The sequence below is a fragment of the Martes martes genome, assembly GCF_963455335.1.
Source record: "Martes martes genome assembly, chromosome: 10".
Classification (NCBI taxonomy): domain Eukaryota; kingdom Metazoa; phylum Chordata; class Mammalia; order Carnivora; family Mustelidae; genus Martes; species Martes martes.
Genome location: NC_137898.1, coordinates 18564564 through 18591010, shown reverse-complemented (window position 1 = coordinate 18591010; position 26447 = coordinate 18564564). Strand labels below are relative to the sequence as shown.

At 49.8% G+C, this 26447-nt stretch overlaps 5 protein-coding genes across 7 annotated transcripts; 3 read left to right on the top strand and 2 right to left on the bottom strand.

The window, feature by feature from the left end:
- The first annotated feature begins 2975 nt into the window (after positions 1–2975).
- Positions 2976–8233, top strand: PTPMT1 (protein tyrosine phosphatase mitochondrial 1). The gene is made up of 4 exons (XM_080815783.1): positions 2976–3383; positions 3497–3577; positions 6400–6591; positions 7897–8233. Exons 1-4 carry the CDS (start codon positions 2988–2990, stop codon positions 8053–8055), a joined length of 828 nt encoding a protein of 275 aa, XP_080671909.1. The 5' UTR covers positions 2976–2987; the 3' UTR covers positions 8056–8233.
- Positions 8234–8571: 338 nt separating this feature from the next.
- KBTBD4 (kelch repeat and BTB domain containing 4) lies at positions 8572–15187 on the bottom strand. Of its 3 annotated transcripts, none has more exons than XM_080815780.1 (4): positions 15020–15187; positions 13570–14187; positions 11669–11775; positions 8572–11229 (listed from the first exon to the last, which is right to left on the bottom strand). In XM_080815780.1, the coding sequence occupies exons 2-4, from the start codon at positions 14156–14158 to the stop codon at positions 10369–10371; spliced, it is 1557 nt and encodes a 518-aa protein (XP_080671906.1). In that variant the 5' UTR covers positions 14159–14187; positions 15020–15187; the 3' UTR covers positions 8572–10368. The 3 variants fall into 3 exon arrangements, with proteins under 3 accessions (XP_080671906.1, XP_080671908.1, XP_080671907.1); XM_080815782.1 differs by having other exon boundaries at positions 15125–15186; XM_080815781.1 differs by having other exon boundaries at positions 13570–14183; positions 15020–15169.
- Positions 14216–20908, top strand: NDUFS3 (NADH:ubiquinone oxidoreductase core subunit S3). The gene is made up of 7 exons (XM_080815784.1): positions 14216–15375; positions 15486–15551; positions 16994–17091; positions 17301–17450; positions 18990–19115; positions 19251–19370; positions 20660–20908. Exons 1-7 carry the CDS (start codon positions 15288–15290, stop codon positions 20825–20827), a joined length of 816 nt encoding a protein of 271 aa, XP_080671910.1. The 5' UTR covers positions 14216–15287; the 3' UTR covers positions 20828–20908.
- A 1138-nt stretch (positions 20909–22046) lies between these two features.
- On the top strand, positions 22047–24449 carry FAM180B (family with sequence similarity 180 member B). The gene is made up of 3 exons (XM_080815329.1): positions 22047–22182; positions 23025–23095; positions 23318–24449. Exons 1-3 carry the CDS (start codon positions 22098–22100, stop codon positions 23711–23713), a joined length of 552 nt encoding a protein of 183 aa, XP_080671455.1. The 5' UTR covers positions 22047–22097; the 3' UTR covers positions 23714–24449.
- A 615-nt stretch (positions 24450–25064) lies between these two features.
- On the bottom strand, positions 25065–26042 carry C1QTNF4 (C1q and TNF related 4; the record flags this gene model as incomplete). The annotated part of the gene is made up of 1 exon (XM_080817743.1): positions 25065–26042. One exon carries the CDS (start codon positions 26040–26042, stop codon positions 25065–25067), a length of 978 nt encoding a protein of 325 aa, XP_080673869.1.
- Positions 26043–26447: the final 405 nt, after the last annotated feature.

Genomic DNA, 26447 nt, shown 5'->3' with positions numbered 1-26447 from the left:
GCCCGTTGGTCTTGATGCTGGCACACACATCACTTCCTCTCACATTCCATTGGAGGCGACTGAGTCCTGTATCCCCTCTTACTGCAAGGGACACTGAGCATATGACAGCTCAGATATTGTAAGAGAAGTGGATAAAGAATTTCGGTGGACAGTTAGTCTCTAAAAAGAAAAAACCAAAATCCCTGGGGGAACATACATCTAACTGAAACAATTATCTCCAGTACTGGAAACGCTCACTTTTTATATATCATTTTTAAGTGTTTGCATTTTTTATAAACATGTTACTATTATAATGAGAAACTACAAAGCAAAACCAGGGTAGAGGGAGTGACAATAAAATGTCTGCATAAAAGCTGAAATTAACGGGATGCCTGGGTGACTCAGTGGGTTAAGTGGCTGCCTTCGGCTCAGGTCATGATCCCAGCGTCCTGGGATGGAGTCCCTCATCTGGCTCCTTGCTCCGCAGGGAGCCTGCTTCTCCCTCTACCACTCTGTCTGCCTGTGCTCGCTTGCTCGCTCTCTCTCTCTCTGTCTCTGACAAATAAATAAACAAAATCTTTTTTTTTTAAAAAGCTGAGGGGCACCTGGGTGGCTCAGTGGGTTAAGCCTCTGCCTTTGGCTCAGGTCATGATCTCAGGGTCCTGGGATTGAGCCCCACATAGGGCCCTCTGCTCAGCAGGGAGCTTCATTCCCTCTCTCTCTCTCTGACTGTCTCTCTGCCTACTTGTGATCTTTCTCTCTGTTAAATAAATAAAATCTAAAAATAAATAAATAAATAAATAAATAAAAAGCTGAAATTAAAAAAAAAACTAAACAAAAAACACACTAAACTCCTTGTTTATTTTTTAATTTTTAAAAACTATTTTATCTATTGGGGCGCCTAGGTGGCTCAGTCATTAAGTGTCTGCCTTCAACTCAGGTCATGATGCCAGGGTCCTGGGATAGAGCCCCGCATCAGGCTCCCTACTCAGCAGGAAGCCTGCTTCTCCCTCTCCCACTCCTCCTGCTTGTAGTTCTCTCTCTTGCTGTGTCTCTCTCTGTCAAATAAATAAAATAAAATTTTAAAAAGTTTTTATTTTTTTAAAAAAGATTTTATTTATTTATTTGACAGAGAGAGAGAGATCACAAGTAGGCAGAGAGGCAGGCGAGGGGTGGGTGGGAAGCAGGCTCCCCGCCGAGCAGAGAGCCCGATGCAGGGCTCGATGCGGGGCTCGATCCCAGGACCCTGAGCCGAAGGCAGAGGCCTCAACCCACTGAGCCACCCAGGCGCCCCAAAGGTTTTTACTTATTTTTTAAGAGAAAGAGACAGAGCATGAGGGAGGAGGCAGAAGGAGAGGGAGAAGCAGACTCCCCGCTGAGAAGGGAGCCCGATGTGGTCCTGATCCCAGGACCCTCAGATCATGACCAGAGCCAAAGGCAAATGCTCAACTGACTGAGCCACTCAGGCACCCCAACTCCTTGTTTTTTTTATTTCTTTGTTTAGATTATTTATTTATTCATGAGAGAGAGGCAGAGGGAGAGGGAGTGGGACAGGGAGAAGCAGGCTCCCCACTGAGCAGGGAGACCAACACGGGTCTCAATTTTAGGACACTGGAATCATGACCTGAGCAGAAGGCAGATGCTTAACTGACAGAGCCACCCAGGAGTCCACAATTCCTTGTTTTAAAAAACAAAAAACCAAAAAAGCTACTGAACTCCTTGTTTAAGGAAAAAAAAAAAGCTGAAACCACTTAGTTAAAAAAAAAAAACCCAACGTAAATTTCCATCACAGAAGAATGGGTAAATAAATGATGGTATAGGACGACTGGGTAAGTTACATCTCAACAAAGCTGTTACAAAAGTTTTCTAGTGGTACACAAAGGAAATTAGAGGAAAAAACAAATGCATCTGAGGTGGTAAGATTATGGATAATTAAATTCTACTTTACTGTATTTTCCAATTGGTATGAATACGTATGACTTTTTTCTTGTTTTCTTAAGTAAACTCTAACCCCCATGTGGAGCTTGAACTCACAACCCGGAGATCAAGAGTTGCACGCTCCACCCACTGAGCCAGCTGGGCACCCCAGGTATGTATTACTTCTTTTTTTTTTTTTTTTTTTTTTTTTTTTTTTTTTTTTTTTTTTTTTAAAGATTTTATTTATTTATTTGACAGACAGATTACAAGTAGGCAAGAGAGGCAGGCAGGGAGAGAGAGGAGGAAGCAGGCTCTCCACGGAGCAGAGAGCCCGATGTGGGGCTCGATCCCAGGACCCTGGGATCATGACCTGAGCCGAAGGCAGAGGCTTTAACCCACTGAGCCACCCAGGCGCCCCGGTATGTATTACTTCTACAAGAAAATAAACCTTTTTAAAATAGCACCAGAACCATTTTCCACTTAAATGTAAATAAGCGGCATCACAACCATTCCTCTTACCTCTCTGTAGGGTGTGATTTTTACATTTAAGCTTATCACAATACTTCAATATATTTTCATAATTGTTAGATATTATATTTATATATTTTTTCTTTATACACACACACACACATATACTAGGGTTTGGGCAGGAGGAGGGAGCAAGGAGTTCTGGCGGATGGGAGGGTGGGGGGAGGGCCTTATCAGCCCAGGCGCCCCTCCAACCCTCTCCGCCGAGATAGTAGCCCCCACCCCCGACCCGGCTAAAAGCTTAAAGCCCCTTCTTCAACTCTCCCCTTCAGTGCTGCCCCGACCGCAGAGTCTCTTCCTTGGCTGCTCTTTTGGTGGGGTCACACCCTCACCTGGGGTCGCAGCCCCCTCCCTCTGGCCAGGGCCCGCTCTTCCTCGGCCCGGGGCCGGTTCCCCTGCGGGGTCAGAACGCCCCCTCACCTGGGGTCCCAGTCCCCTCCCTTGGAAGGGAGGCCGCCGGCCACGGGCAGGGGTCCCTGTCTCACACGTGGTGGAGTCGCAGGCCTCGCGCGCCCAGGAATCCCTGGTCCCTCCCACAGGCCGGCGGCCCCTCCTCCGGAGCAATGGAGGCAGGCGGGGGGGGGCCTGGCTCTCCCGCCGGGCGCCCGGAGGCCGGGCCCGGAGTCTCCGCGCCCGAGAGGCCCACGCCGACCGCGTCGCCTTCGCGGGAGGCGGTAGACGACTCGCCGCCCCCGTCCCCGTCGCCCTCAGGGCTCCCCTCGCGGCCGCCGACCTCGAGCCTAGGCGTGGGCAGGTCGCGGCTGCGCCAGGCGGGCTGGGGCGGGATGGCGGCCGGCGCGCTCCTGGAGGCCGGCCTGGCCCGGGTGCTCTTCTACCCGACGCTGTTGTACACCGTGTTCCGTGGGAAAGTGCCGGGCCGGGCGCACCGCGAGTGGTACCACCGCATTGACCCCACGGTGCTGCTGGGGGCGCTGCCCCTGCGGAGCATGACGCGCCGGGTGAGCCGCGGCGGGGGAGCCGGGCCGGGAGGCCGGGCAGAGGCGGGACGGGGAGCCGGCGAGCGCCGCCCGCTCCTCAGCGGCCCTGTCTGAGCACCTCTTTGCCTCGGCAGCTGGTACAGGACGAGAACGTGCGCGGGGTCATCACCATGAACGAGGCGTATGAGACGCGGTTCCTGTGTAACTCCTCAAAGGTGAGGGGCTGGGAGCGCGCCAGCCGGCCCGCCACCCTGGCTGGGCCTGGGGGAGCGGGGTGGGCGAAGTTGGTGGAGTGGGAGCTGAGGGTGACCCTGCCCCAGAGACACGTGCCCCCAGGCTTTTTCCGCCTCTTCAGGAGGAGGGTCCGCCCTCTAAACTTAAATGGCTTCGCTGGAGGTAGAAACTAATTATGAAAGAGAAACCGATGTGAAAGGCATTTAAAAGTAGCATTGACAAAGTCTGCCTGCTCCTTTGTGCACAAATGTATTCTTAATTTCCGTAACTCGAGTCAGTAACCAAATCGAAAGGCAATTTTTCTATGGCTTGATTTCATTCATTCAACACTTACTGAGCAATACATCAAGCATTGCCTCAGGCATTCAAGATGAAGACCCTATAAACTCTAAGAAGAAAAGCCACCCCCGAGTCCCCAAGAGTAATTTATCATAAAACCACCCCCTGAAAAATTGCATAGGCTTCATTTGGCATTAATTTGAGGGAATTTTTATTCATATGTTAACGATAAAGTGGAACTCCAAAGTATTGTCATAACAGAGTTCAGACCTAAAACATAATTTTCGTTAAGTTTCAATGCCTGTTTGTGGAACTCTCCACCATGGTTATTAGACTTCGCACTATCTTTATATAAAGACGTTGTCCTGCGACGCCCGGGTGGCTCACTGGGTTAAGCATGGGACTCTTGATTTTGGCTCAGGTCATGGTCTTAGGGTCTTTAAATCAGCCCCACCTCTGGCTCCTTTTTGGGTGTGAAGCCTGCTTAAGATTGTCTGTCTCCCTCCCTTCCCCACATCAAATAAATAAACAACGATGTTGCCCTGTCTTTATCATGTTGACATATATTAGCACTACACAATTATCTTCCTTGTTTACTGATACAACCTGATGAAGATACTATTATTTCAACCCATAGGTTTTTTTTTTTGTAACCTTAGAAATGGACTCATATTTAAAATATATTCATTAATGGGATGCCTGGGTGGCTCAGTGGGTTAAGCCTCTGCCTTTCAGCTCAGGTCATGATCTCAGGGTCCTGGGATCCAGCCCCACATGGGGCTCTCTGCTCAGTGGGGAGCCTGCTTCCCCCTCTCTCTGCCTGCCTCTCTGCTTACCTGTGATCTCTGTCAAATAAATAAATAAAATCTAAAAAAAAAAGTTTAAAATATATTCATTAGTGATGACATACATTTTTAAGAAATGGGTAACAGTTCACTGCCCAGAGTACTTTGCTACAAGGCCTCAGGAATTATTAGCCAAAATGTTAAATGTTCTTTAGTGTGATCAGTCCTGTGGTGTAAGAGTCACAAAAAGTCTTTGGGTCTGAGACATTGACACCTGTTCGATGCAGCGATATTACCCAACTAGCCTAGAGAAATCTCCATGGCAGTGGTTCTCACATTTTAATAAGCATAAATATTATCTAGCAGTCTTGTTAAAATAGCTGATTTCGAGGTACAACCCCCTAGAAATTCTGACTTAGGAACTTTAGGGTGGGGTCCAGGAATCGAGTATTTAGCATACTCCCTAGGTATTTCTGGCATAATTGAAACAAAGTCCCATGCTGCAAACCTGCTGTTTTTTGTTAATTTCATGAGCAGTATAAAATATTGACCTTCACTCAGTCATAAAGTCTTTGGTTCCAACTAAACAGCTTAACAGATTAGCTGGAGCCTATTTGGAGTCTTTTTTTTTTATCCCTAAGATTTTACTTTTTAAGTAATCTAAGCCCAAGGTGGGACTTGAACTTAGAACCAGATCAGAAGTCGCAGGGTCAGCCAGGTACCACCTTATCTGGAGTCTTAAGGAAAAAAAATTGCTTGATACGCCAGAGGCCTTATTTCATCTATTGCTTATTCTTTTTTTCTAAAGTGATAATGTACTAACAAAGGTAGGCGTGTTGTTTGAATTTAAAAATGGTAACTCTACTTTCTAGCATGTACTCTCTCAAAAAAATGTGGCAAAGAAGAGACTTACAGAGAAATAAAAAGCTCTTGCAAAATATAGTAGTCCAACCCTGCAGTTCGGTCACTGCACGGGTGCCAAGATTATGCAAAAACAGTTACACAACTTTTGTAGATGAATTTTATACCGCTAATATTATGCAGCTAAAGATTTAAATACCCAAAGGGTACTTTAAGAACATTTTAAATCTTTTTTTTTTTAAGATCTTATTTATTTATTTGATAGAGACAGCGAGAGAGGGAACACAAGCAGGGGGAGTGGGAGAGAGAGAAGCAGGCTTCCCGCTGAGCAGGGAGCCTGATGTGGGGCTCGATCCCAGGATCCTGGGATCATGACCTGAGCTGAAGGCAGATGCTTAACGACTGAGCCACCCAGGTGCTCCAAGAACATTTTAAATCTTGAACACAATTCTAACTCAGTAGCATAGCTGTTGTTTGATGAAAGACCAACCATGCAGGTCAGCCTTTTTTTTTTTTTTAAGATTTTATTTATTCATTTGACACAGAGAGAGTGTACAGGCAGGGGGAGTGGTAGGGAGAGGGAGAAGCAGGCTCCCACAGAGCAGGAAGCCCAATGTGGGGCTCAATCCCAGGACTCTGGGATCATGACCTGAGCCAAAGACAGATGCTTAATCACTGAGCCACTTAGGTGCCCCAGGTCAGCCATTTTAAAGACATCTCTGTAAGAAGTTCCTTGTTTAGAAAATAGTAAACAGTATATTCACATTGTAGTAAACCCTAAGCTTCCTTGTTGTTTTGTTGTCTCTTGGTAGCCTGTATTCATACCACTCATGTCGGGCTTTTTTCATTCTCTTTTATGCTGGCGGACCTGGTTCCAGGAATGGAGGAACGTAGGAGTCGAGCAGCTGCGGCTTAGCACAGTAGACATGACTGGAGTTCCAACCTTGGCTAACCTCCAGAAAGGAGTCCAGTTTGCTCTCAAGTACCAGGCACTGGGCCAGTCTGTCTATGTGCATTGTAAGGCTGGGCGCTCTAGAAGTGCCACTATGGTGGCAGCATATCTGATTCAGGTAGGAAAGGTCTTTCTGGACTGGTCTATTTACAGCATATTTCTAGAACTTGAGTAACATGGTCTGTTAGAAGGCCTTGGTGGCAGGAGCCATGTCCCCAGTTTCAGACTATTGGGAGGTGGAAAGCACTTGAAGCTTGCAGATAGGCTTACCTCTGGCTTTGCCACCTAACAGCTGCGTGACCTTAGGCAAAAGTGGCTCCCCTCTCTGATCCTCAAACTAAATGTGTCATGAAGCTTGAATGAGAAAGTATGTCAAGCATTGACCTACCTACAACAGGTACTCAAAAAATGAAGTTGCAAAGGATTTTAACACCAGAAAAAGGCTAAAATAAAAGCACTTCTTATAAATAGCATGTCAGAAAATCTAGTACTGTAGATAATAGTGCTAGTCACTTACAGCTCTGTAGGACTCAAGATTTCTTAAAGTATTTCAGAATAAAGTTCCAGATTTTAGTTTCTAGGAATAGAGGATCCAATGAAATTTTGTCTATACTTTATGAACGGCAGTTGTGAGGCTTTTAAGAATATTTATAAGCAAATACTCTGTAGTCCCTTACGCCCTGTTACACAACTCCCAACTTGACTCATTTTTGTTACCTGTCTGGCCCCTGTAGAGCATTTTACTAAGTTATGTGGATAGTTTAAGGAAAAAGGAAATGTAGAGATAACAGGCCTGGCTTTGAGTTACTGTGGACTGGAAAGTATGTGATTTAACAGTATTAAAGCTTTGATCATTAGGACTCCATTTACAGGAAATGGGTGCTCAGGAGGATAGTTGGGATTTAGTGAGAATTGACCCAGCTGGGCTTGAAATCTGTAGTTTCTCAGTTTTATTGAGTTCTAAACCTGATGACACAGAAATAACCCTCCTACTTAAAGCTAAAAAGTGCTGTTTTCCTAGCCGTGGTGGCAAGTTGGATAAAAACATCTACCATATACTCTCTCCAGGAAACTCACAACCAACAGCCCAGCTCCCAGAGGACATCTAATAGGCCCATGCAGGCTTGAATTAGGATCTCAGCTTTGGGTGTTCAACCTTGCTTTTCCACGGTTTGGCAGAGCAAGAATTAGGTAGATTGACTTGTTCCCTCAGCCTATTGCAAAGTATTGTGGGATTGGTTGACTGAGGGGGTTATAATACCCCCCCCCATTTATAACATTTGGGACATGTTTTTTAAATCCCCCTCAAAATGAAGTTTTTAAAATAATGAAATTCTGAGAGTCCATTAGCACCTGTTATTAGGTCAAGGACACCTTAACACCTGCTCCTTTCTTTCTCTGATTTCCCAATCCTGTACTTCAGGTGTACAACTGGAGTCCAGAGGAGGCTGTAAGAGCCATCACCAAGATCCGGTCACACATCCACATCAGATCTGGCCAGTTGGAAGTTCTCAAAGAGTTCCACAAGGAGATTACTGCAGGGGCAGCAAAGGATAAGACTGGTCATACATCACAGACGTGAAATATACAGATTAGAAAGAACTCAAGACAACCCTGCTTGCTACAGAATCAAATAATTTTAACAGGACCAAGGGGACTTAAGCCCAGACTTGATGTAGCAGAAGTGTGCTAAGTAATGGATAATTTTGCTCCCTTTGTCTTGTTTCACTTTCCTGACGTAACACTGTTGTGTGTCTAGAGAGATTTAGTGTGGCTTCAATTCACTGGTTATGGGGATATGGGACGAGGGTCCTTGTTTTCTCAAATAGGGTCAAAGAAATCTATTGTGTATCTAACACTCTGGCTAGTGATATTTAGCACAACTCAGAAACATTTAACACTGGGAAAAGGGAGGAGAAATACTCAGCTCAGTTGTCAGACCCCAATTCACTGGCCCCATGGGTTCTCCTCCCCTTTTGGAGCAGTGATCCTGTATGTAGAAAAGGAAGTACAGGATCCAGTCCTGTACCTGTGGCGGGTATGTAATCTCTTTACCTTAGGAAGTCACTCCTTCAGAATTCAAAACACACACACATATCCCTTCCAAAACTTTTATTTGTATGAACAGTTCCTAGCTCTTGGCTTACCTTAGGGCTTTTAAAAGAGTAAAGACCTTATATACTTAAATTTGAAAAAAGTTTCTGCTATTAATCAGAAATAATACTATTTCTTTCTGGCTTACTCCTTGGAGTAAATAAAAAATAAAACCAAAGTGTTAGGCGCCTGGGTGGCTCAGTCGGTTGAGCATCTGTCTTCAGCTCAGGTCATGATCCCAAGTCCTGGGATCAAGTCCTACACTGGGCTCCCTGCTTGGTTGGGAGTCTGCTTTTCCCTCTGCCCCTCCCCTACTCGTTCTCTCTCTCTCTCTCTCTCTCATAAATAAAAAGAAATCTTGAAAACAAAAACAAGAGCAAAAAACCCAAAGTACTCACTGGGTATTTATCCCAAAGATACCAATGTAGTGATTTGAAGGGGCACTGCACCCCAATGTTTATAGCATTAATGTCCACAATAGCCAAACTATGGAAAGAGCCCAGATGTCCATCGACAAATGAATGGATAAAGATAATATGGGATATATATATACACACACACACACATATATATACATACAGTGGAATATTACATAGCCATGAAAAACCCCTGAAATCTTGCCATTTGCAAAGACATGGATGGAACTAGAGGGTATTCTGCTAAGTGAAATAAGTCAATCAGAGAAAGACCATTATATGACCTCACTGATAGGCAGAATTTAAGAAACAAAGCAGAGGACCATAGGGGAAGAGAGGAAAAAATGAAACAAGATGACACCAGAGAGGGAGACAAACCATAAAAGACTCTTAATCTTAGGAAACAAGCAGGGTTGCTGGAGGGGTGGGGGTCGGGGAATGAGGTTACTGGGTGATGGACAGTGGGGAGGGTATGTGTTGTGGTGAGAACTGGGTATTGTGTAAGATTGATGAATCACAGACCTGTACCTCTGAAACAATACAGTCTAAGGGAAAAAAATAAGTAGCATGTATATTGAGGAAAAAAAGAAGAACCCCAGGGGCGCCTGGGTGGCTCAGTTAAGTGTCTGCCTTCAGCTCGGGTCATGATCTCCAGGTCCTGGGATCAAGCCCCACATCCAGCTCCCTGCTCAACGGGAAGCCTGCTTCTCCCTCTCCTACTCCTCCTGCTTGTGTTCCCTCTCTGTCTCTCTCTGTCAAAGAAATTTTTAAAATCTTAAAAAAAAAAAAAAAAAAACCAACCAAACAAAATCCCAAAATGTTGATTTCCTGAGAGAGAGGAGAGAAAACACGAGATGTAGTGTCCTGAATTCTAGAGTTGGCGCTTGCTGGTGAAGGACACCTTCAGCTTAGACCATTCTTCCAACCAAAGCCTGAAGAAAAACTCTAAACACTTAATTCTTTGTGGGAAAATTACCAATTAGCCACTTTGCAGGTTATGGAAAAAAGGAAGATGGGGGCATCTTTCCTTTTGTCCTGGGATCAGCGGTGCTTCTACTTAACATTGATCAGGGAACGAGAGGCGGCTGTGCCTATGGTCTGAGAAATGGCTTACTTGCAGCCATCTGCAGGGAGGCACAGGATTACCAGGGGACAGTATAGGACAGATTGGCCTACTCTTGGAGCAGCCACCTGAGCAACAGCAGTCTAAAAAGCCCCAAATGGAACACCCCTATAGGTTCAGGAAAGACTGACGTGCTGCCCTTTCTAACATGTGCCAAAAAAATAACATAGTACTCTGATCAGGGCCCCAAGGACTTTGAATTTGGATGGATAGGTGCTGGAAAACGGGAGGGTAAAAGTCAGCTGCTCTTCCCCCCACAGCCTTAGGCCAACACAAACTGCAAATTAGTTAGTAGCACCTTAATGCCTCTGGTGACAGTTACAGCTGATGTGGCAGGGTCAAGCTTGTAGGTGTTAGCATCCCCCTTTTTATATCGGTCCCGAAAAACATAGATGCTTCCGTTACAGCTGGCGATCTTCCAGAGGGATGGGGCAGAGCTCCAGGCCTCAGGAAGGCAAAGCCGGGTAAAGCTGTCTAGCAGGGGATTGTAGCACACCAGGGAGTCCCCTTCAGCCACGATGAACACTAGATCCTTATGCACAGCTGCGTGCATGCGACCTGCGAAGGGCAGAACATAGGGCTTCACATGGCATTTGTCTGTCTCTGTGTCAAAGCACTGGATGAGTCGGGAAGGTTTGGTAAAGAAGTCCAGGTCATTCTCCTCCCCACCCAGTAAGTAGATGATCCCATTAAGGTTGGCACCAGCAGCCCCTGACACAGCCACCTCTAGCTGGGTTGTCTCTGTCCAGACGTTATCACCTACCCGATAATAGATAACTGCATTGGAGAGGGTATCCTGCAGTGTCTTGCCACCCAGTGAATAGATAGCATCTTTCCCAGGCACAGACACCAGGGTGTGCTGGAGCCGGTCCCGGGGCAGAGGCGCACACCACTCCCAGTCCACAGTGGCATTGTTGCACTTCCACATGCGCCGTGGGATGGACCCTCCCACCACGTATAAGTCTCCACCATGCTTACAGGCTGCAGTGATCTGGTGGCACAAGCTGTTTTGGCCACTTACACTGATGGAGTCATCTTCTGCACAGTGTAAGGACACAGCCAACGAGTGGGTACGAGATGACTCTTTGCCGATCAGGTAAATGTGCACATTCTCCCCGATCTCCTATTGGCAAAATTAAAATCATAGATGACATCTATCAGTTCTAGGCTAAGGCTCAGCTGAGACACCTACCCTTAAGGTTCTGGACCACACACGTGAATCCTGCTCTAACCTACTACCCTCAAGTTACTGTGTGTCATCCTGATGTCCTCCAGTCACTCTCTTTCAGACATTTTATGCTGGGGCAGAGAATGTGTTCTCATTCCAAGCGAGTGCTTTAGAAAAAAGGTGCTTAGGATAATGCAATGGTGAAAGTAGTTCTCTCAAAGAACTTTGTGGAGCTCAGAGGCGGGTGGTTTCTGGGCTCATGCAGACATCCTCCTCCCCAGTGCTTAACTTTAAGCCAGAGATGACTCATTCACCAGCTATCAAAGAGGCCAGATTAATAGCTGGAATGCATAGATATTATGGTGTCCCAACCCTACAGAGAAATCTGCCTTACCTTCAAGCTAGTTCTGAGTGACTCTGCAAAGGCCTCTCTTTCTTCTTTATTGAAATTGATCCAGGCTTCTATTGCCTCTGTTGGGTTCTGGGAACATGGAACTCCATCTGTGAGAGTCAAAGGAAAGACACGGTCAATGGCAATCCAATAATCCAAAAGGGAAATTTAGAGCCAGCGTGAATCACTTTGTTGGACTATCAGTGTGTGTGTGTGTGTGTGTGTGTGTGTGTGTGTAAGAAATAAACCTAAATTGCATACCTCACTTGCACAGTCAGGATTGTTTTTGTTTGTTTTTTAAAGATTTATTTACTGGGCGCCTGGGTGGCTCAGTTGGTTTAGCATCTGACTCTTGGTTTTGGTTCAGGTCATGACCTAATGGTCGTGAGATCGAGTCCCACATGGGGCTCTCTGCTTAGTGCAGAGTCTGCTTCAGATTCTTTCTCCCTCTCCCTCCCCCTCTGCTCCTTCCCATTTGCACCCTCACATATGCACTCTCTCTCTAAAATAAAATCTTTTAAAAAAAGATTTATTTGAGAGAGCATGCACGAGCGCGGGGTGGGGGGTAAGGGGGGAGGGGCAAAGGGAGAGGGAGAGAGGATCTCAAGCAGACTGACTCTTTGCTGAGTGCAGAGCCCCACATGAGGCTTGATCTTACTGCACCAAGACCAGGACCTGAGCTGAATCCGTGAGAACAAAGCTCATCAATCAACCCACCCAGGTGCCCCCAGGGTCAGGATTGTTAGCTAAAGTTGGCTCTACACTTAAAATGTCTGTTATGTAGATATCTTTTTTTTTCTTTAAGATTTTGTTTATTTATTTGACAGAGAGACACAGCAAGAGAGGGAAAACAAGTAGGGGGAGTGGGAGACAGAGAAGCAGGCTTTCCGCTGAGCAGGGAGCCTGATGTGGAACTCGATCCCAAGACCCCGGGATCATGACCTGAGCCGAAGGCAGACACTTAATGACTGAGCCACCCAGGGGCCCCATCTTTTTTTTTTTTTAAGATTTTATGTATTTATTTGACAGAAAGAAAGACAGACAGCGAGAGCAGGAACACAAGCAGGGGGAGTGGGAGAGGCAAGCAGGCTTCCCGCCAGGCAGGAGCCCGATGTGGGGCTGGATCCCAGGATCCTGGGATCATGACCTGAGCCAAAGGCAGAGGCCCAACCATCTGAGCCACCCAGGCACCCCTGTTATGTAAACATCTTAACTCATCATCAATATACTTAGGTAACCAGTCTCATAGGTACAGGGAAAGTGCAGGATAGATGAGAACATTTATATACAAAACAGCTCCTCACTACCTTTTGGGGATAAGCACTGCTTTTTTTTTTTTTTTAATTCAATACTTGTATATAGTTGACCCTTAAAAAACACGCGTTTGAAATGTGTGGGTATGCTTATATGCGGATGATTTTTTTTCAATAAATGCAGTACAGTATTGCAAATGTATTTTCTCTTCCTTATGATTTTCCGAATAACATTTTTTTCTAGTTTTATTGTAAGAACACAGTACATAATACATACAACATATATTGATTTCTTATGTTATTGATAATGCTTCCGATCAATAGTGGGGATTTGTGAAGTTTGAGGGGAGTCAAAATTATACGCGGATTTTGACCATGCAGAGGTCGCAATCCTTATCCCCACACTGTTCAAGGATTAACTGTGTATCACAAAGTACTGCTTTTCTTTTCCAGGGTTCTTCCTCTGGAAAGGACTGCCTACGACAGCAGCTCAAATCTCACCTCAATATCTAAGGGATCTAAATTCCTACCAGGAATAAAAATGTAAATTAATAGCAGAAAGCCTGAAGATTCCTTTCTCCTGAACTAGAATCTCCACTAAACGTCATACCCAACTAGCTGAGTATGATGTGCCCCTCTACCTCAACTTACCTGAGATGATATCAGTGAGTAGATGGTGGGGCAGGTGGAGAAATTCCTCTGTGCTCTGCAGCTGGGCCAGGTGGGCCTTGGCACAGTGTTTGGCAGCAGTGTAGAGCTCAGGATCACTGTGCCTATCTGCCAGCCACATCACCTGAAGGCAGTTCCCCACCTGCACTGTGCGGGCCAAAAACCGAGAACATTCCTCAAAGAGAGATGTCAGCTGATACATGTCTGACACCTCATAAATTTCCTGTAGTTCTTCAGCTCGAAGTTTCACAGTCCCGTGGTAGATATAATCAACCAGGAGCTGGAAAACCGATTCGCTGACATCCTGCAGTACAATCACTCGGTTGTGAGCCTCCTTCAGGTTCGAAGTGAACATGGACCGGAAAAAGCAGCTCTGAGCTGAGAGGACCAGCCGGTGGAGCTGAAACTCCCGGCCTTCCACTGAGATGGTGACATCAGCAAAGAGCTCTTCCTCCAGACACAGTTTCATGATGCCCTGAGCCACACGGCCAGAGTGTGACCTATCTTTAAAAGTGTAGTTCACAAAGTAGTTTTCATCCATGGATGCTCCAGGCTCCTCTGGTGATTCCATGATAGCCAACTTCTCTCTCTGCCAGCTGTCTGCAAAGCAACACCACCATGAGTAATGGGGAATCCACAGTCTATGAATCCAACTGCTCAATTCAGGGAGGGAGAAGGCAAAAGAGACAGCAAAGTGGGTGGAGATTGGCCTTAGTCCTAATGACATCTCGGAAGCTCTCCTCTAACCAAAACTGAGTTCATTCTCCTGTAGTGGCACTCCAGCCCTAATGAAATCAGTAAAATTTCCTATTTTCGGTGTTTCCCTAAGAAAACAGAATATTCCTTTCCATGATGTAACAAAACCTTGGTATTTCGGCCGACATGTGAAAGCCAGGCGCTGGCGAAAGCTTATGATCTTAAGCCTGGAAAAAAGCCTTACTAACCAAATGACTATTGGGCACAAAACTTGTGACGTTCTGGGCAGCAGAACCCGACAAATAGACCCCCACTTTCCTGTGGCAAAGGTCCCTCTTCCCCTGCAAATGGAGTTCAGACCTCCCAAAATGAGGCTTGCCCTGGGATATCAATTAGCCCCACATTTTCTTTTCTGCTTCTCTCCTGCACTTCCCTGCTCGCCCTAAAGACTCCCCAAGACTCCGTCCCAGAACGCGACGAAGCCCAGTCCTCCCTAGCCCCGGGGTATTAGTAGGCCCTACGCCTGGAGCTGTGTCCCCGCGCCACCTGGAGTCGCCTAGGAAACAGTAGCTAGGGAAACCGTTCATCTCTCCACCGCCCCCGACACCCCTCCACGCCCCCTCCCGGCGCCCGCCGGCCCGCGTCAAAAGCTTAGCTCCGGGAGCCGGGGGCGCGGGGGCGGAGGGGGAGAGTGGAATGTGGAACCCAGAACTCCCGCCCCTTCCCCTCCTCTCACCCGTCGGGTTCTTTAGGGTCCTCGCTTTCTCTCCAGCCTCTGCTACACCGAACTAAGATCACGTTCACCTCACAGTTTCCCCACCTGCCTGCCTCGGTTTCTCACCTGCCTTCCCTCCTTTCATTCCTAAACCCGGAATCCGGAACCTCTGCTTTCCGCCCCGCGTCTGCCCGGAAGAAAATCAGACGCACACTTCCGCTTCCGGTCCGTGCCCTTGAGGCTCCGTGTCCTGGGGTCTTGCCTTGGCTGCCTGGTTACATCGGGGAACATGGCGGCAGCGGCGACGGCGGCGGCGGCGGCGGCGGCGGCGAGGGGCTGGTGGCGGGGCCTTGTGGGGTCCGTGGCGCTGGCCAGGGGTAAGCTGGGGGCAGCTGGCTGAGGCCCGGGGCGGGAGCGGAGGCGCGCTTAGCGAAGGGAGCCCATCAAACCTCACTTTGCGCTTGTGTCTTTTTATCTTCCGGTGCAGGGGCCGGGCGACCTTCGGTGCTGTTGCTGCCGGTGAGGAGGGAAAGCACCGCGGCCGACACGCGCCGTGAGTATGTGCGGGCCGGGCCCTTCTCGGGACTGTAGACGGGGGACCCTTCATTCTTTTCGTCAGGTGTTTGCCCTTGCCCTGGGATGCCCTTCCCTGTGTCCTCTGTCAAATCTCTGCTTGTGGAGACCTCACTGGAGTGGGTCTCATTCTGCGAGCAGAATCGGGCTCTCCCTGTGTTCTTATGTCTCCCCGTTATGGCCCTGATTACCCCTTGTCCGTTTCCGTGATTCCTTTTCTCTCTGATTAAACTGTCAGCTCTTTGAGAGCAGGAGACAACGTTCGGGTCTTAGAGCCCTGTTAAGATAGTAGCTCACATTGAGTACTTGTGTGCTAGGCAGCTTGCTAAGTGATTTAGCAAGTCATTTTATTTAGTCTTCAGAACAATCTTAGGAGGTAGATAGCATTGTGATCCTCCTACTGTGGATTAGGAAACAATTCAGAGAAGTAACTTTCCCAGAGTCACAGAAGTAGTGAGTGGCAGAGCAGGCCTGCCTGCTGCCAAAAGCAGAGAGCACTTAACCATGGTGTGTGCAACCGTGATGTGTGGGTACTCAGTGATTGAGGGATGCATGAATGGGTGTACGGAGATATATTACAATCAACATAAGCAGATAGAGAGTCAGGAGACCTGGCATTTCCTCCTTTTTGAACCTCAGTTTCCTTATCAGTGGGGGGAAAAGTTTTGTTGTTTTTTTAAGATTTTATTTATTTGAGAGAGAAATTGCAACACAGCGAGAGAGAGCATGAGTAAGGAGGAGAGGGAGAGAACAGGGTGAACCGACTGAACCACCTAGGCACCCCCCTCAAAAAAGTTTTCGACTAGATAGTCTTCGAGGGCCCTTCAGCCCTGAAGTTCTTAGCTTGAGAACCTGCTGTGAGCCAGGTGCTAAGGAGATACAAAGAAGCAAAAGTTCTGGTTCCCACCCTTAAAGAGTTCCTGGTCTGGTAAGAGAGTTGAGATAAGGGGCACCTGGGTGGCTCAGTGGGTTAAAGTCTCTGCTTAGGTCATGGTCTCTGGGTCCTGGGATCGAGCCCCACATCGGGCTCTGTGCTCAACGGGGACCCTGCTTTCTCCTCTCTCTCTGCCTACTTGTGATCTCTGTCTGTCAAATAACTAAATAAAATCATCCCCCCCCCCAAAAAAAGAGTTGAGATAATATGCTGCTTTAGCAGGAATGCAGGCATTGAGAAGGAAGAACCAGGGAATAGCTTTGAGAAGAGGCAAATACCCCAACTGCAGTAATAAGAAGAGTCTTTGTAGATTCTGAGGTGACATTTTTCCAAAGTTTTCCCTGGAAGAGGAATTCTCCACCTTCCCCGTCTTCAAGGTTCTGCAGGGAGCCCTGCTGGGAGACAACACTGCTTGTGAGCCCGAGACTGAATGCAGGGGTGGCTGCTGCCTTCTCCATTCCTTTGTTAAATATGCCTTCTCCTTCCAGCCACTGTCAGACCACGGGATGATGTGGCCCACAAGCAGCTCTCAGCATTTGGAGAGTATGTGGCTGAAATTCTGCCCAAGTATGTCCAGCAAGTTCAGGTAATATTCACAATGGTTGTTTGGTTATGGGTCAAGAAAGAACCATGTTTTCAGGGCATGTAGGAGTAGGCAGCCTCGTGTCAAAGAAACCAGTCTCTTCTATGCCACTTGGTCTTCTTTCTCTGTTCTAAACCAGGAGACTCCGGCTGAAGTTAGCTGCTCTTTTAATAGCTCTTTGTTCCTTCTTTTCTCCCTTTCCATGTCTGCAGGTGTCTTGCTTCAATGAGTTAGAGATCTGTATCCATCCTGATGGAGTCATCCCAGTGCTGACTTTCCTCAGGGATCACACCAATGCACAATTCAAGTCCTTGGCTGACTTGACAGCAGTGGACATCCCCACTCGGCAGAACCGTTTTGAGGTCAGTTGGAAAATTTGAGATTTGGTGGGTAAAGAAGAGGGACTACAAGTCCTAGAGTAATAGCTACCAATGGGATCCGCAGGCCTCCTTAGTTTTAGTTCAGGTCAAACAATACAACACAGCAGTTAAACTAGGGCCGCAGATCAAGCAAACCTCAAGTTTGAGTCCTAGCTCTGCCACTAATAGGCTACGTTTTTAACTTCAGACATTTTAATTTTTCTTTTTCCTTTTTTTTTTTTTAAAGATTTTTATTTATTTATTTGGCAGACAGAGAGCACAAGTAGGTAGAGAGGCAGGCAGAGGGAGAGAGGAGGAAGCAGGCTCCCTGCAGAGCAGAGAGCCTGATGTGGGGCTCGATCCCAGGACTCTGAGATCATGACCTGAGCTGAAGGCAGAGGCTTTAACCCACTGAGCCACCCAGGTGCCCCCATTTTAATTTTTCTAAGCTTAAGATTTCTTTCTTTCTTTTTTAAGGTTACTTATTTTTTTGAGAGAGAGCACGCATGCACAAACAGGCTAGGGACAGAGGGAGAAGCAGACTCCCTGCTGAATGGGGAGCCTGATCCCAGGACCCCGAGATCATGACCCAAGCCAGAGTCAGATGCTTAACCTATCAAGCCACCCAGGCACCCCTAAGCTTTACATTTCTTTTTTTTTTTTTTTTTAATTTTTTTTTTTTTAATTTATTTATTTGTTAGAGAGCGAGTGAGCACAGGCAGACAGAGCGGTAGGCAGAGGCAGAGGGAGAAGCAGGCTCCCCGCCGAGCAAGGAGCCCGATGTGGGACTTGATCCCAGGACGCTGGGATCATGACCTGAGCCGAAGGCAGCTGCTCAACCAACTGAGCCACCCAGGCGTCCCCCTAAGCTTTACATTTCTTATGTTCAAAATAAGAATAAAATTGTCCCTACCTCATAGAGTGGTTGCAAGGATGAAATGAGATAGTACAAGTAGACTTCCAGCACGTGGTATGTTCTTAATACATTTAGCTGTTGATATTTCCTGATCATCTATTTGCCAGATCTTGGGATCAGAGGGGAAGTAATACCCAATATCTGCCTTCAAGGAGTCCCCCCAACTCTGGTGAGGGAGAAGGACACATAAAGAGCTGACTGTGATAACATGTAATGCATGGGATGTCAGATGATAGGAGAATACAGGAGGGGCACTCATTTCTGTCTGGGAGGCTTTGAAGAAAGAAAGAGTGTTTGTGCTGAACCTTCACGGATGACCAAGAGACCAGGAATTAGCCCAGTAAGGACTGGGGCTGGGAGAGGGGAGTCCAGAGTCATCCCAGACAGAGGGAATAGCATGAGCAACGACAAGCATGCTGACATGCTAAGCTATAGCGTGGCTTAGGCCTTCAGAAGTAGTTCTAAATATAGGAGAATCTTGAGGTTTTTGAGCTTTAGGACAGAAGACACGTTACAGGTAGAATCCTAACCCACCTTGTATCCTTGTTATTGATGTTCTCACTCAGGGACTCCCACCCTAGACCCTGTGGCCATCTTGGTCTTCCAGCTCCTTTTGCTCTCCCTAGATTGTTTACAACCTTCTTTCTCTGCGCTTCAACTCTCGGATCCGTGTGAAGACCTACACAGATGAGCTGACACCCATTGAGTCCACGGTTTCTGTGTTTAAGGCAGCTAACTGGTATGAGAGGGAGGTGAGTTACTGGACGTGGTGGATCCTGTCTCTAGGCCAGAGTTGCAGAATTGGCTGAAACTCTTGTATACAGTGCATCCTCAGCCCTATGTTGGTCATGATGGACTAGTTGCCTGAGGGCCTCTTTTTTTCCTAGATCTGGGACATGTTTGGAGTCTTCTTTGCTAACCACCCTGACCTAAGAAGGATTTTGACAGACTATGGCTTTGAGGGACATCCTTTCCGGAAAGACTTTCCCCTGTCTGGCTACGTTGAGGTAGGAGGAACCATGGAACTGGGGCAGCAGCCTCAGTGAAAGACTGGCAGGGAACCTGGGATATCCTGGGCATGGCAGGAAATATGGTCTGTGTATTGTGGTGGGCCAAAGAGCATAGGCTCGGGGCAGGGAGAACATAGGCTCTGGATTCAAATCCTAGCATCACTTCTGTAATCTGGGGCCTGTTACTTAATTTCTCTATGACGATTTTTTCAGCTTCAAAATGGGAACAGTAGTACTTAACTAATAAGATTTGTGGTGAGCTGAATGACGTATGCGTACAGCCTGGTGTCCTGTAAATACTCAGTTGACATTAGCCATTATCGTAATGATCATTTTAATGACCAAGGCAACCTTGAGGACACACTTCGTCTGTTCACAAGATCTAAAAGCAAAGGACCATTTTACCCTGCCCTGGACCTCTGAGAAGGCAGCTGACAGGGAGGACACTAAACGTTTAGCCCTTAAGAACGCTCAGAGGCAGGATCATTAACATGTGACTACAAAGGCCTTATGGAGAATTCCAGTGCTTTGCTTTACCACCTTTGTGCTACAGGTTGTTCATGAGCAGGAAGACGGTCTGTTGCATACATAAACTTGTGATTTTGTAGCAAAGTAACTTTTCAGAAATGTTGAGGTAGTAGCCATCCACCTTTTCTCCTCAGTACCCAGAAATGCCTGTTTTCTCAGTGTTTTGCATGGGCCCATTTGCTTTTCCAGCTGCTTCTGGTTAGGGCTACTTCCCTCTCCTTGTTTTCACTGTCTCCCTTATCTGGTTGCCTCTTCACCCCACCACGGGTTTGTCTTTACCTTTACCCAGCTGATCCTCCCACCAAGAAAAGCAATCCCAAATTTACTGCCTTGCATCTTGAGTGATAATGCCAAAAGCCACATGGTCGGAACTTGAGTGCTTGCCAGTTTAGGGTCACTCTTTTCAGCCACTGACTTGCTTCCTAATCCTGGGTTGATGCTCACCATTTCTTTATAAGGATGGATGGGTAAGCAAAGTCATTTGTGCTGGAAAAGGAGCTCAGAGTTTATGTGGGCATGGTGAGCAGGGGAGCCTGGCTGGGTGACAGCAGGCCATTTTGGACTAAGGGTGGGATGTGACTTGATCGCTAATCATGTGTGTGGACACTTGCTGACAGAGGCTGGGATCGCACTCATGGACAGAGAAGTAATGCGGTTGGTGAAGTCACCTGTGCCCTTGGAAAAGGAGGCTCCTTAGCGGCTCAGTAGCTCTGAACGAGGTCTTCCTCAGTGCTTAAGCCTGTCTTTTTCTTCTGCAGTTACGCTATGACGATGAGGTGAAGAGGGTGGTGGCTGAGCCAGTGGAGTTGGCCCAGGAGTTCCGCAAGTTTGACCTGAACAGCCCATGGGAGGCTTTCCCTGCCTATCGCCAGCCCCCTGAGAGTCTCAAGCTTGAAGCAGGAGACAAGAAACCTGAAACCAAGTAGCTCCAGGGAAGGCATGTGGACACTAGAAAGCGCTTTATCTATAACTGAGCATCCCTGTAAATAAAGTCCTTAGAATAACCACTTCTCGTGTGCTTAATGGTAGAAGTGAAGCTTGACTTGGGAGAGGGGAGATTCAGCAAGAGTTTTTCCTCTCTTCCTTAAAGTGAATACCAACCCAGGAGTCTCTTTTAATGGGACTAAGTGGTACAGTTGCAGACATGGTGACCTGCAGGCCTGGATGTACTTCTGAGAGAGGGACTCTGGAGCTGAAATGGAAAGTTCTCACTGTCCACAGGGCTTAGGATGGGTGTGGCTTGGCGTCTCCTGAAAGCTGGAGGGCCCTCAACAACTGCAGGAGAAAACCCCTTGTCACTGCAGACTGGTGGCACCTGACGATCGAGGGGCCTGGGTGGAACCCGGGAAACCCCCACTCATCCCATCCAAACATCCATAGGGTTCCATGAGCCAAAGCTCATTTTTGAGTCTTGAACCCCACATCCTGCTCTCTGCAATCTAACAGCCCATCGTGTTTGGGCTAAGGTAATCTAGACTCCAGCCAGAGCTAAGAATGTTGTAAGCAAGCAAAGGAGGTCCCAGGGCTGGCGCAAAAGATACTCAGAAGCTGCAGATCTGTCTTCTGGGTGACAGGACTCTCCCCTAGCCAGCCTGGGGTCTGTACGGCTAGTGGCTGAGTGCCTGAGGTGGAAGTGCTCAGCTCTGCTGGTCCATGGGGCCACCCAGCCAGCCCACCATGTAGTTGGAGAACCACTGCAGTTCCAGAACCAAGCTTTGCAGCTGATGCTGTTGGCTGCTGAGGAGCTCCCTGGAGGCTGGGCTGGGTTGGGCTGGACTGGGTGTTAGAGCCTGAGCTCAGCTACAGGGTATTTTGGGGGTGAGGACAGATAGTAAGGTAGTGTTACCGCCTGGGCTCTTTCCTACCTCTTGGGAGGACCAAGCTAAAGCTGTTTGCTACCAGGCACCGTTTTTCTAGTAAGCAAGCATCCCGCCTATCTGGACCGGAACAGGCTGAGGGCTTGAGAAGCCCGAGCCAGGCTCCTACTGCCAGCAACTTAAGATTCCACATTTCCACGGGACGGAAGGTCCTGGGAAGTCAGAGCCAGCCCCTCCCTGTTTAGCACTGAAGACTGACACACAAAATAGGGAACGCCTGAGCAGCCTGCAGTGGAAAGTTGGAGTCGTGTTGTGTGACGGGCGGATGCAGGAACAGAGAGCAGCTGGGGAGAGGAAGACTGAGAGGACGTGGTGGGGTATGGCTGGGACCATGCAATTCCTGGCTTGGCTAATAGTAGCCATTTGCCTTCTCCCTGGGGTGACTACAACCCAGCACCATCCAGGTACGGGGCTTTAGGGTGGGGTGGATGGGAGCCAAGGAATGCTGCCTGCTGACAGCAGTTAAAGTTGGTTCTATCCGAACCTAGCAGGGCCTATCCTCCGTGGGCACGGTAGCAGATTAACCTGTGCAGCAGGGGTTAATAGTCTGGGCCCTCACCCTGGAACCAGAGAGGTCCAAATGAAGGGAGGTAGTCCCAAGTGCCCTCAACACCAGCCCTGGACAGAGGTGGGCGGTGCCCTTATTCTAGATGTGCAAACAGGACCTCTGGACCTGCCCTGGGCTCAGGATCATCATTCTAAGGACTGGGCAGCACACCAGAGTGTGAGATGAAGGAAGCTGCAGCAGACAACCTGCCTTGCCTGGCTTCCCTGCCTTCCGCATGATCACTACTGAGGGGCAAGGAAGGAGCAGATTTCCTCCTAAAGGGGTCCTCGACCCTTGGGGAGAGTCACTGGCACTGTCTTAGGTCACATTGTCCCAGATGATTATAGGGAGGGGAAGTGAAGTGTCTTGTGACCCAGTGGTCGGGAGTTCTTTGCCAAGGGAACTGTAGAAGTTGAAGGAGGAGTCCTGGACATTTGCCAAGGTGGTATCTGGGTTTGGGATGATGATTTGGGGATCACAAGACCTATGCCTGGGAGGGTGAATGTCAATGTGTGTGTGTGTGTGTGTGTGTGTGCGCGCGCATGTGTTTAAGGGAAGGGGGACATGGGATGGTCTTCCTGCTTTTGTAGATAGAAGAACCTCTAGGCATCTCTACCAAATAGCTAAGGGGCACCTCTGGGAGGCTGGGATATTCAGGGTGGAGCTTGGCAGGGGCCTGACTCCTTTCTGCTGCCCCAGGGCAGCCCATGGACAGCGCCAGCGTGGGAGGTGGCCTGCAGGAGCCAGAGGCCCCGGAAGTGATGTTTGAGGTCTTTCCTCCAGCCTGGGATATGGGGGAGGGAGTGTCCAGAGGTCCCTAAGCTCAGGGTTGGGAAGGGGGATGTCTCAAGCTAGGCCTGCTGGGCAGGGGGGTGGGGGGCAACCCAGCATGGGTCCTATTGCCTGCTTATGCTCCCCCCCACCCGGCCCACTCTTGCTCCCTGCCCTGCCCCCCAGACCCCAGCCCACCCCTTACATGGCTCCCCTTGCAGCTACTCTGGGCTGGGCTGGAGCTGGATGTCATGGGGCAGCTGCACATCCAGGATGAGGAACTGGCATCCACACGCCCAGGCCGCCGACTCAGGCTCCTCCTGCAGCACCACGTGCCCAGTGACTTGGAGGGTGCTAAGCAGCGGCTGCGGCAGTTCCAGGACCTGCGGAAAGGGCCTCCTCTTAGCCCTTGGGACTTTGAACATCTGCTTCTCACAGGCTTGTCCTGTGTCTACCGGCTCCATGAGGCTAGTGAGGCTGAGGAGAGGGGTCGCTGGGCCCAGGTCTTGGCCCTGCTAGCACAGGAAACACTCTGGGACCTGTGCAAGGGCTTCTGCCCCCAGGGGAAGCCCCCATCTTTGGGGCCCTGGGCCTTGATCCTTGACCTCTTTCCCTGACCCTCCCCTTTCACCTACCAACCCACCACTGCCCGCCAACCCGTAGCCCAAGCCAGACCCATCCTGGGCAGTGGCTTCCATCTGGCACGTGGTCCTTCCCACTGTGTTCAGGTCTCTGGGCTTGGATTGTACCCTGGAACCCGGTTTACCCCTACCCCATTTTCTTCCTTGAGCCCTGGGAGGCTAAAAACCTGTGTCTCAGGCATCAGGCACAGAGCTAAAAGCAGGACTTGCAGGTGTGTGTTGGGGGTCAGGGTTGAGATGTTCAAGAGATGCTGAAAAGAAAGCTGCCCCAAGGAAGGCCAAGTCAGATGCTCCAACTCCTACCCTGGCAGTCTGGGACACGTCTTGCAGAATCTATGGGGACCTTGTGAATGTGCACCACCCAGGTCTAACTTTCATACCCCTTTTAAATCCCAACCAGTGCTCTGGAGTCCCTGTGCCCCATGTTCCCCGTCTAGACTAGAATAGACTGAACATTTTTAGTTTGGTCTGTTGGAGGAGGTAAGCAGGTGGAAGAACATTACCTTTCCTTGGCGGAGGGTGCGGGGGTGGAGGTGTGGGAGTGCGGGGTGGAGGGGGTGGGGGAGCAGGTGTTTTGGTCCATCTCAACAAGGCTCAGATGAACACCTCGGAGGGGGAAGAGAGGCTGCGAGGGGACTGAGACAAGCTGAGCCTGGCTGATGTAGTCCTGATTCTGTGTAGCTGTCCCATAAAATGTTCTGTTCTGGCCTGCAGCCTGTGTCTTTTTATGCCCAAGTAAGTTGTTTAACCCCTGCCCTGGGCGAATCACCCTCCCTGTCCTGGGAGGGCAGGAGGTGGGGCAACCCGGTATCAACCGCTCATCCCCCATAACCCTGCTAGGAGGAGGAACGTTCTGTTTTCTTGAATCCCATACTCCCCAGAAAGGGAGCAGGGTGTGGTCCCTTGTCACAAGAAAGAACCAGCTGCACCCAAGTGACGTCGTAGGTCTGTGAGAAGGAGGTAGAGGGACTGACTGGAAAGGAACGTGAAAGGGAGTCCCTGAAGGGGTTGGGCGAGTCGGTTCCGTTCAATCACATTCCCATCTCCTCGCCCACCCAGGGGCTGACCAGATCCTGCCCTCGGCCCTCCGCCCCCCACCCCAGTCTGCAGTAGTCCGTGCCTTCCCGCCCCGCCAGAGACCACAGCGTCGTCTCGAAGACAGAGCGCAGGACCCCAGGTGGACAGGCGCCGGCGCAGGCCCACTTTATTGGCAGAGTCAGCCGCACGGGATGGGCCGTCATGCTCGCGCCGGCGGGGCGCTCGGGCCGCGGCCCGGCTCCGCATGCACGCCCCGGGCCGCCCCGGGGCTCGTCTCCCCGGGCGGGGCTCAGAGCTCCGGGGGCCCGAGGCCCGGCTGGCCGGCAGGCGCGAGGTCGGGGTACACCAGGAAGCCGGAGAAGGTGATGTACTTGCCGTGGTTGCTGTAGGCGCCGTAGCCGTCGTGGTCGTGGCTGAGCAGCCAGACGGCGTCGCCGCGCCGCAGCGCCAGCATCACGCTCTGGCTCTGCATCTCGCGGCGCCGCGACGCGCCGTCGTCGTAAATCATGGCCTGCACCTCGTCGCGGTTCTTCATCAGCTTCACCGACAGCGTCTTGCGCGGCAGCTTGCCCAGCGTGAAGGAGAAGAAGTAGGCGCCCGGCAGGCGGCAGCGGAACACGCCGGCCGCCGCGTCGAAGTCGCCGCCGATGTTGACGAGCTCCGTGTCGAAGGCGAGCGGCCGGTGCCGCGGCCCCGGGCCCGCGTCGGAGCCCACCAGGCTGCGCGTGCGCGCCGCCGAGAAGGCCGAGCGCGGCTCGGGGGGCGCGGGCGGCCCGCGCGCAGGCGCGTCGGCGTCGGCGTACACCAGGTAGCCGCTGAAGGTGGCGCCGGGGGCGCCGAGCGCGTACTGCGGGGCGCCGTGCAGCCGCAGCCACACCGTGTCGCCGTAGTCGAGCTGCAGCATGGCGCTCTGGCTGGCGGCGCGCCGCGCGCCGGGCCGCCGCTGCTCGTCGAAGGCCAGCGCCTGCACCTCGTCGCGGTTGCGCACCAGCATCACCGACAGGCTCTTGTGCGGGGCCTTGCCAGCCGTGAAGGAGAAGAAGTAGGCGCCGGGCACGCGGCAACGGAACTGGCCCGTGGCCGCATCGAAGTCGCCGCCGATGTTCACGTACACCTTGTCGAAGGTCACCGCCATCTCCGATGTGCCCTCCAGGGGGGTGGTGCGTGCCGCCGAGAAGGCCGAGCGCAGCTCCGTCGAGCCCGCCGCCGCGGGCCCCAGGGCCCAGCAGGCGGCAGGGCCCAGCAGGCCCAGCAGGAGCAGCAGCATGGTGCCTGGGAGGGGAGGCAGAAGGGGAAGGAGATGGGGCTTGTGCAGGTGCTGCCCGCAAACGCCCAGAGTTCCGAGACTGGGAGGCGCATTATTTTCAGAGCCTGCCCCTGACCCACAACTAGGACTCCGTTTCCTACGCACCTGGACCAGGTCAGCCGTTCTCAAGCTTCAGCGAGCCTCAGTGTCATGTAGACGGCTTACTAGAACACACGTTGTTGGGCCCGCACCCCCAGAATTTCAGTAAGTTTAGGATGAGGCTTGAGAATTTGCATTTCTAACAAATTCCAAGTAATGCAGATGCTGCTGGTCCAGGGACCGCACTTTGGGAACCAGAAGATTAAGCCAGTGAGTCTCCTCTTTCTTTCTTTCTTTCTTTTTTTTTTTTTTTTTTTTTTTTTGTAA